General features: G+C 58.0%; 1 protein-coding gene across 1 annotated transcript; it reads left to right on the top strand.

Moving 5' to 3' along the window:
• Positions 1-1,098: 1,098 nt before the first annotated feature.
• LOC310919446 (uncharacterized protein) lies at positions 1,099-3,280 on the top strand (the record flags this gene model as incomplete). Its single annotated transcript, XM_083878811.1, has 3 exons — positions 1,099-1,419; positions 1,835-1,916; positions 2,097-3,280. Exons 2-3 carry the CDS (start codon positions 1,862-1,864, stop codon positions 3,278-3,280), a joined length of 1,239 nt encoding a protein of 412 aa, XP_083734937.1. The 5' UTR covers positions 1,099-1,419; positions 1,835-1,861.
• Between the last annotated feature and the right edge of the window lie 7,096 nt (positions 3,281-10,376).

Below are 10,376 nucleotides of genomic sequence, written 5' to 3'. Positions count from 1 at the left end.
TCAAACACCCAAAACTGGGGCAAAAATAAAGACGCTGAACTAAGACCAGGATGGGGAGCATAGGAGGATCTTTCAGGGGATGTGAGGGATGCTGGGTGAGAGGGAGTTGAGGGTTCCTGGCAGGGACTTGGGGGTGGCTCAGGGCTTTGGGCACTCCAGGCCAAGCTGCTCCACCTGCACTGGGAGACCCTGGTGGATGTTCTGGGGCAGCTGATCAAGGACCCCCTGCCCTGGAACTGTCCCCATGTCTCCCCTTCCCGGTTCCCAGTGTCCCCTGTCCAGGATCCCTCTCTCCCCGCTGTCATCCCCTTTGCCCCTTGCCCGTTCCCGTGTCTCCCCACTCCCAGCCCCATCCTGCTTCCATCCCAATCCAGATCCCATTCCCGGTCTCATTCCCTGTTCCTGTCCCGTATTCTCTGTCTGGCTGTCATTCCCCTATTCCCAGTCCCATATTCACTGCCCTGTTCCCATTCTCGTATTCCCAGTGCCGTTGCCAGTCCCACATTTTCATTTCTCTATTCCCTGTCCCGTTCCGATTTAGCAGTTCCCAGTCCAGCTCCTGTATCCTCGTTTCCGATCCCGGTCCCATCTCCCTAATCCTCATCCCATATTCTCTCTCCGGCTGCTGTTTCCTTATTCCCTGTCCCGTTCCCATATTCGCATCCTCGGTCCCATTCTCGGTCCCTGTTCTCTATCTGCAGTACCATTCCCGGTCCCTGTCCCCATTCCCGGTCCCCATTTCCGGTCCCTGTCCCCATTCCCCATTCCCTGTCCCCATTCCCTGTCCCTGTCCCCATTCCCGGTCCCTGTCCCCATTCCCGGTCCCTGTCCCCATTCCCTGTCCCTGTCCCCACCCCCTGTCCCTGTCCCCATTCCCTGTCCCCATTCCCGCTCCCCTCCCACCGGACGCCGCCGCCATCGCTCCGCCCCCCCGCCCTCACACGACCAGGGAAACCCCGCTCTGCTCCCGCCCACCAATCACAGCGCACGATCGCTCCTGTATTTGCATAACCACGCCTCTGCTTTGGCCCCGCCCCTCGCCGGCTGCAGCCGCGTGGGGGCGCTGTTTCCTCCCAGTTCCCTCCCGGCGCTCCCGGTCAGAGCGATACTGGGAGGGAAAGCGCTCCCAATTCCTTCCCGCCGCTCCCAGGATCGCTCCCGCTGCTCCCAGGATCGCTCCCGGGGCCGCGGGGCCGGGGCCGCTTTGGAACTCCCCCAGGGCAGAGCGCGGCAGCTTTTGGGTGTCGGCACCGCCCGGGCCGGGCTGGGAGCGGAGGAGGAGCGGGAGGAAGAGGAGGGAGAGAGGAGGAGGACGAGGGAAGGCAGGAGCGGCAGGAGGAGGAGCAGCAGGAACAGGAGGGACAGAGGAGGAGGAGGAGGAGGAGGAGCGCGACAAAGTTTCCCCGCCGGAAGCCGCAGGTGAGCGGGGAGCGGGAGCTCACCCCAAATCCATCTGGGGAAGGTCTCCGGGAGGGTTTTTTGCGCGGCAGGGGATGTTTGGATCTTGCAGGAGCCGAAGCCGAGCCGGACATGCCCCTGGATCTTGGGGGATTCCACGTGGCCATCGCCCGGTAGCGGCGGCAGAGGGGCCGTGTCGGGTTTGGGACCCCCGGGAGAGCCGGGGGGGAACGCGGGAGCCCCGGAGCGGGGAGAGCGCAGAGGGGCGATCCCGGAGCCGGGGGACCCCCGGCAGCCTGGAGGGGTGGGGGAGCCTGGAGATGAGCGGGGTCCGGGCCCCCCCAGGCTGAAAGGGGCGCTGACTTCTCCAGCTGCACTTGGGCGGCGGAATCGTCAAACCCAACGCGCTCAGCCCTTGTTTTCCCCTCCAAACCAGGATTTCCCGTTCCCAAACCTTGGCCCGATGGAGGAGGAGGAGGCCGGGAGGAAGAGGAAGATGGCCCGGGAGCCCCAGGCAGGTGAGGAGGAAGTCAGTGCCCCTTTCCCCCTCTCCTGCTCCATCTCCCCGCCCAGCCTGGCCCCGGCTGCAGGACAACTCTGCTGCCGACGCCGTCCTGCCTCAGCACTGAGGGGGGTCTCCTTCCCCTTCCCTGTGGAACGGAGGCAAATCCCATCCTCTCCTTGTCCTTCCTCCCCAGACACTGAGCTGAGGATGGAGCCCAGGGAGGACAGTTCCCCGCGGCAGAACCTCGTGGAAGGGACCGTTTTTAGCAGCTCCACGGCACAGGAATCCAACGGGGAGGAAAAGCTCCAGAGATCCCCCACGAGGAGGGGCTGCAAAGGCACATCACAGCGATCCGAGGAGGAAAGACACACCCTGGGCTGGGGAGGCGGCCAGAGATGGAGCTGGAGCCTGGAGCTGGGGGTCCCTGAGCAGCTTCACAACGGGGAAAAGCCCCACAAGTGCTCGAAATGTGAGAAGAGCTTCAGGCAGAGATCCAAACTGATCCGCCACTGGAGAGTCCACACTGGGGAGAGGCCCTACGAGTGTGATCAGTGCAGGAAGAGGTTTTCGACCAGCTCCAATCTCCTCCTGCACCAGCGGATTCACACGGATGAGAGGCCCTTCCGCTGCCCCGACTGCGGGATGGGATTCAAGCACAACTCCACCCTCGTCACCCACCGGCGCATCCACACCGGGGAGAGGCCCTACAAGTGTGGGGAGTGTGAGAAGAGCTTCAGCCAGAGATCCTCCCTGATCCTCCACTGGGGAATCCACGCGGGGGAACGGCCCTACGAATGTGGGGGGTGTGGAAAGAGCTTCAGACGGAGCTCCCACCTGATGGTCCACCAGAGGAGCCACATGGGGGAACGGCCCTATGAGTGTGGGGAGTGTGGGAAGAGCTTCAGGACGAGCTCCCACCTGATCCAACACCAGAGGAGCCACACCAGGGAGAGGCCCTACGAGTGTGATCAATGCGGGAAGAGGTTTTCGACCAGCTCCAATCTCCTCACACACCAGCGGATTCACACAGACGAGAGGCCCTTCCGCTGCCCCGACTGCGGGATGGGATTCAAGCACAACTGCACCCTCATCACCCACCGGCACATCCACACTGGGGAGAGGCCCTATGAGTGTGGGGAGTGTGGGAAGAGCTTCAGGCAGAGATCCAACCTGATCAGACACCAGAAGAACCACACTGGGGAGAGGCCCTACGAGTGTCCACACTGTGGGAAGAGCTTCTCAGACATCCCTAACTTGACCCAACACCAACTGAGCCACCAACAGCAGCCCTGTGACTGGCCCGAGTGCGGGAAGAGCTTCGTGTCTGCTGCAGCTCCATCCCCCATGGCAGGATCCACACTGGATGATCCCCAGTGACTCCCGGTGGGCAGAGCCCTGGTGATCCCTGGTGCTGGTGATCTGGGTTGGGAAGAAACCTGGCTGGGGGCTCCACATCTTTCTGGCTCTCCGTGGCCTGGATTTCCTTTTCATTCCTCTTTGCCTTTCAAAACACCCAACACCAGGGTAAAAATAAAGAAGCTGAACTAAGACAAGGATGGGAAACATGGTGGGATCTTCCAGGGGATGTGAGGGATGCTGGGTGAGAGGGAGTTGAGGGTTCCTGGCAGGGACTTGGGGGTGGCTCAGGGCCTTGGGCACCCCAGGCTGACTGGCTTCAGCTGTGCTGGGAGACCCTGGTGGAAGTTCTGGGGCAGCTGATCAAGGACCCCCTGCCCTGGAATTGTCCCCAGTTCCCCTGTCCTGGATCCCAGTGTCCTCTGTCCAGGATCTCCCTCTCCCTGCTGTCACCCCCTTTGCCCCTTGCCCATTCCCGTGTCACCCCACTCCTGGTCCCATCCTTCTCCCATCCCAGTCCAGATCCCATTCCTGGTCTCATTCCCTGTCCCTGTGCTGTATTCTCTGTCTGGTTGCCGTTCCCATATTCCCAGTCCCACATTCCCTGTTCTGTTCCTATTCTCGTATTCCCAGTGCCATTGCCAGGCCTGATGCGAGGCCTGCATTTCCATTGCTATATTCTGTTCTATTCCTGTATTCCCAGTCCTGTTGCCATATTCCAGTTTTCCTTCCCATCTTCGTATTCCCCATCCTGTATTGTCTGTCTGATTGCTGTTTCCATATTCCCTACCCCACTTCCATATTCCTAATTCCAGGTCCCATTGCAGGTCCCTCTCCCATGTTCCCGGTCTTTGTCCCACATTCCCCATCCCTGTTCCCCATACCTGGTCCCTGTCAACATTCCCAGTCCCTGTCCCCATTTCTTGTCCCATTCCCAGTCCCCGTTCCCAGTACCATTCCCCAGGGCCGCCTCTCACACGGGGCCCTGAGGGCTCCACAGCTCAGGCTGCCTGTGGCACACAAACCCTTCAGCCCAGCTGCTGTCCTTGGCCGGCTGCAGAGAGCACAAGGCTTTGGCCATTTCTCAGAGACCCCCAGTTGGCCAGAGCAGCCCCTCCTGCCAGCACCTGCTGTGCCTCAGAGCCCTCCCTCATGCTGGGGACATGGAGGGGACATGGGCCTGCAGGAGGCTGCTGTTCTTGGGACAGGAGCAAGGCTGCAGCTCCAGCCTTTGGGCCCTGGGCCGCAGCAGCCCAGGGGAGGCCCAGCTGCCGAGCTCCCAGCCCCGAATGGGTTTCACTGCAACATTTTGAACACTAATCCCCATCCCATATTCTCTCTGGTTGCTGTTTCCATATTTCTTTTCCCATTCCCATATTCCCATACCTGGTGCCATTCTTGGTCACAGTTATGTACCTCCAGTACTATTCCCTGTTCCCATTCCCAGCTCCATTCCTAGTCTCAGTCCCATTCCTGGTCCCTGTCCCCTCTCACTGGACACCACTGCCATTGCTCCGGCCCCCCCAGCCCTCACATGTCCATGGAAACACGGCTCTGCTCTGGCCTGGGGTGTCCCAATGGCACCGGCACCCCCCCACTGGGTCACACCCAACACACCAGGGGTTCCCAATTCCACAGAGTCCCCCTGCACTGGGATTCTCTGGGATGTCCCCGTGTGTAGGGGAAAGGCAGTGACCCATGGAGCGGAGCCCACCCAGAGCTCTCAGGGTCCCACAGGTACCACAATGGGGACACTCAAACAACCCTTGTCATTTACGACTCTCCAGTGGGGGCTTAGCAGGAGGATAGAGAGGATCACGGGGAGAAGGAGGGGCACCCAAAGATGGGTGCAGGGACCCCAGAGAGGGATTAGGGTGACATGGGAGAGTTGGGTTTTGAAGGACCCAGGCAACAAAAGAAGATGAAAAGACAGAGCAGGGAACTGAGAAGGGATATGGGATGCCAGAGAGGGATGGGGACCCCAGGCACAGCAGGGGGACCCAAGGAAGCTGTGGGGGCTCCCCATGCCCATCCCCACACTAACTGCGCACTGTCACACAGAGCCGGGCGCTGCTCTTCTGCACGCCGCGCCCCCCCCCCCTCCCCCCCCCTCGGAGTGCACCTGGCAGCTGTAATTCCCCGAGTGGGAGACCCCCACGGTGGGCACCAGGAGCTGTGGGGACCCCTGCGGGCTCCCCACCAACTGCCTGTCCCAGTAGAAGATGTGCAGGAGGGAGGCTAGGGGCCGCAGGGGGCTGGGGGTGCTGAGGCAGCTGAGATTGAGGGGAGACCCCTTGATGGTCTCGGAGTGACCCTCCAGCACCGGCACCATGAAGAGCTCTGGGAAGGAGAGGAGAGGGGGATTTGTGACCCCGAGTCCATGGGAAGGGGCTGTGGGTGTGTCAAGGTGGTGGCTGTGGGGTGCTCACCGTGCACTGTCACTGTACGACTGTCTCCATAGGGGCAGCCAAGAGTTCATCCAGCCCCGGCAGTGGTAGTGGCCGCTGTGGTTCAGCTGCAGAGGGGACAGGGACAGCTCAGTCCCAAGGAGAGACATCCTCACCTCCTTGTCCCCATGGTAGAATCGCACTGCGGTCACCGACATTTCCCGCCAGCAGCGGCAGCGCAGTGTCACCGTGTCCCCCTCCAGCATCGCCTGAGCCGGCGCCTGCAGCACCAAGGGGCCTGCGGGACACGGGGATCCCATCACATCGCTGGGGCATAGGGGGTCAGATGGGGTCCCCCATTGGGTCACTCCCAGTGCACCAGGAATCTCCAAGTCCCCAACTCGACACTGGGATGCACTGGGATGTCCCCGTGTGGGGATGTCCCCATCCCCAGAGGATTGGCTTTGGCCACACCAGGAGGTGACCCGTGGAGTGGGGCCAACCCAGAGCCCTCGGGGTCCCTGCAGGTCCCAGGTTAGGGACACCCAAACGCCCCTCACCATCTAAGACTCTCACAGAGGGGTTGAGCCCGGTGCCAGGTCTGTCACAGGTGTAGCTGCCACTCTCAGTGACAACAAAGTTGTCGGGTCCCTCCTGTCCCCAGCGCTGCCCATCCTTGTACCAGGTGGTGGCACCGGCAGTCCCCGAGCCCTGGCAGGTCAGTGTCACCAGGTCCCACAGCATCGCCGGCCTCCAGGGGGGCTCCACCAGGAGCTGGGTGGTCTGGGCACCTGTGGGTGACAGGGGACACCAGCCTGCCAGGGCGAACACGGGGCTGGGGAAAGCAGGGCTGGGGATGTGGCTTCAGGACTCACCAGGAAGGCTGAGGATCTGAGCTGGAAGGGAGAAGGGACAGGGCTGGGTGGGGGGGTGGCACCATGGGGACAGCGGCACAGGGGCACAGAGTGTGGGGGCTTTCCACAATCTGTGCTTGTGTGGCACAGACCCCTAAGGGACTGGGACACGGCAGACACCCCATGCTCAGGCAGAAATGGGGACACCATGGCCACTCCGTGGTGGCAGAGGTCACCCCCACGAGCACCATGATTCCTCCCCACACTCCTGTCCCCCCATTATTGTCCCCATGTTCCTGTTAGCCCTCTCCTGTCCCCACGGCCACCACATGACACTAATCACCTCATGCACTGATACTGCTGGCCTTGGGGACCTCAGGGTACCCTGGAGCCCCCCTGTGCCCCCTCCCCACCAGTCTCTGCCTCACCCAAGGCCCATCCTCAGGGTGTCAGGTCCATGTCTGGGGCACTCACCCCACAGGAGCAGTGTCACCTTCCCGGCCATCTCTGTGTCCTCGGCCATCCAGGCTGGCTGTCACTCGCTGCCAGGGGCGGCTGTCCCCTGGCTGGTGGCTCTTTTACAAAAGGGGAAGGAAGCAAGGTCAGGTCTTATCAACATGTGCAGGTGCCCTTTGTTGGGGGAAGGGTGATCACAAGCTGGGGACAGGCTGTGGGATATGGGGTTCTCAGGAGTGGGAGGACTCAGGGAGGGCAGTCTTAGGGGAACATGGGCTCCAGGGGCTTAGGGTCATTGCATGGGGTTCCTAGGGATAGGGTGAGGGGGAATGGGGGGCTCCATGGGAATGGGGGATCATGGGAGAATCAAGGTCCTGGGAGAAGGAGGACTTCCGGGGATGGATTGAATGGGAGAAGGTTCCTTGGGAATGGAAGGTCTGGGCCATGACGATCCTGGGGAATGGAAGTCCTGCCGTCCACCTGGATGGGGGTGCCAGGGAATGGGGACATCAGGAATGGGGGTCCCATGGTTGGGTTCCCAGAGGAATGGGGGTCCCAGGGATGGGCAGTGGCTGAATGGGCCCATGGGTCAAAGCTCCTTCCCTCACATTTTTAGTGCCTCACATTTCGAGGTGACTCAGGCCCCAGCAAAGCCTCCCAAGGTGCTTGTGGTTTTTAGGAGGTCACCCGAGGTGGATTCTGAGGGGCTCTGGGTCTGCATCCCCTCTGCCCCCCAGAGGCTTTTTCTTTTCTTCATTTCCATTTCCTTCCTTTTTCCCTCAATTTCACACTCCCCCATTTCCTGGCTCGGTGACCCCAGGCAGCACCTGAGCAGGAAATGGATTGGGGGAACCCCAGGGAGGGGCAACAGGGAGTGCAGGGAGAGGTGGGGACCTGGTGGGGTCTGTGGGCATCCCCCCCAAAACTTTCACTTTCTTTCTTCTGCAGCAGAAGGAAGAGGCCGTTTGTGCTGAGTGTTGCATGGGTGGGGTGGGTTCTATCCCGGAGGGGACATCCAGGGGGGTCCTGTCCTTGGGGAGCTCCATGTTCTGGAGGTGACACATCCTGAGGGGGAGATCCTGTCCCAGGTGTGACACATCCCAGCCCAGGGGTCCCCACAGCCTCATCCATTACCCGCAGGCCTTGCACCCCCTTTTCCCCCCTTCCCGGGGTCCCCCCAACCCATTCCCTGCTCAGGTGCTTCCAGAATCACCAAGCCATGAACTGGGGGCTGTCAGAATTGAGGAAAAAAGGAAGGAAATGGAAATGAAGAGAGGACAAAGCCCCTGGGGTTTGGGGGCACAGACTCAGAGCTCTTTAGAATCCTCCTGGGGTGACCCCCAGGCCACAAGCACCTTGTGGAGTGTGAGAAACAATGCCCAATTTTAAAATTTCATAGGTTTGCTAAACCTTAACAAAAGACATCAAAAAACTGAATAAGGAGAAAGAGCAGCACTGGAACCATGGAAATGAACCGCCATGTGCTTGTCTACAGAATGGCTGCTCCGCCTTTTATACTCCTGGTGTTACATCAGCCAACTTTGGCCCCTCCCAAAGCCTGTCAGTCAACTTCCCTTCACTGTCCATTGGTGGAGACTGCTTTCTTGCAATTTGATTGGCGGTCAGGTGTTGCCATGCCACGCCTCCTAGTGACAAGCCAGCCCCTCCCCCAATGCCCCGATCACTGTTACGTGCGGTCGTAGGTTGGAGACAGAAATCATGACTCGAGTCCTCCTGATAGTGAGGCAAACAGCCTGTTTTATTCTTCAGAATCTTCTTATATTGGGAGTTTAAAATTCCCAGGTCTAGACAACTGATTGGTCTGGGCTTTAACACCACCCAACTCTCTGGCCAATGATACATCTGTATTTAGGGTTGGAAGGGGTTGGTTGAGGTCTCTGTTTGAGTTTAAATCCGTGCTATGATTGTTCACTAAGGGACCTGTTTATCAAACTAGGAGAGCTTAATTGGGTTTCTTATTATAGCCAGATTTATCTATCCAGCGACAGACTGTCTGTAGGACTATGGGAGGACTTACCACAATAACATAACTATACATCAATAAAACTTCTCTTAACATACACATAATATTCATCCTCTAATTCTGAGAGCCAACCATTGCATTGCTCATCTATAACAAACCCTGCTGTACTTTTTCTATAAGTCATTTGACTTGAACAATTTTTTTTTTATTTTCAATTTTGATGATTTACTTTTACTTCTCTTGAGTCAAAGTTTAATTTTGGATGGCTCCTACTAGCATCTGTTGATGTGGGTGAGGACAGTGGGAACGGAGAAAAAAATCTCAGCGTTCTTTTTTAAGCACAATGATTGGTGGAATTGGTGACATGAACTGGTTTGAGCAGACAAAGGGAATCACAGAGGTCTGGTATGGCTTTTTACTCTCATCTACCCTTCCTATGGGGTTGCTGCCCATAGTAGGTGTATCTTGGTGGTGAGTACAGAGGCCAGTTTGGTCCTGCCCTCTAATCTCTATTGTATTTTATTTGTCAATTGCACCCATATTGGATTCTGGAGGGAAAAGACAATTGAGGAATGACAGAGGTCTGGTATGGCTTTTTGCCCTCACCTTACCGTGCCTACAGGGTTGCTGCCCCCAGCAGGGCTACAGAATCTTCTCAGTGGTGAACACGGGGGCCAACCTGGTCTTGCCCTCTAGTTCCTGTCTTCCTCTATTTGTCAATTCCTAATGAACTACCCCAGCACCTCTTACCTCATGTACTTCCCTTCAATAGAAACTCACAATCCCCATCCATTAAAACACGACAATTACATCAATAACCAATATGGTTCAAATTTCCTCCCCAAAGTGTTACTTAAAACAGTTCTTGAGCTGGCTGGTGAAAGTGTGATTTTACTTTTTGGACTTCTTAGTGCTTTTTATTTTCCTACAGCCACCTGCTCTTCCTGTACCCAGTTGAGTTTTCAGCTGCACCAGACTGTCCAGCTCCTGAGATCTTGGAAAGGAAAGTTTTTCTAAAGAAAAGGGACAAAAAGTCTGGCCATGCCTATGATGCCTCCCCTTCTTCCCAGGGCGGGCAGCCTCTCCTTGTTTTAACAGCTATAAAAGGGAAATGCAGAGGCAAATTTTTTCTTCTACGAAAACAGTGCACACAAAGAGCCAGGGCCACTTTAGTGACACCTATCAATGACACACACACACACAAACACACATACACACGCCTGCTCTTCCCAGGTGGGACAGCAGCTGGACACTGCTCTGCATCCAGAGCCGTGCCCTGGAGCCACATCCCTGTGAGCCCAGCTCGTGTGTGTGCCCAGGTACACCTGGAGAGCCAGTGCACACACACAGGCTTTGCTCACTGGCACAGAGCCCTGGTGTACAGTGGTACTTGTCAGTAGCACATTGTGGTGGTTTAAGTTCATAACCAGGCGGAA

Source organism: Zosterops lateralis (assembly GCF_965231275.1).
Source record: "Zosterops lateralis genome assembly, chromosome: 27".
Taxonomy (NCBI): Eukaryota; Metazoa; Chordata; class Aves; order Passeriformes; family Zosteropidae; genus Zosterops; species Zosterops lateralis.
This window is presented reverse-complemented; position numbering and strand designations above follow the sequence as displayed.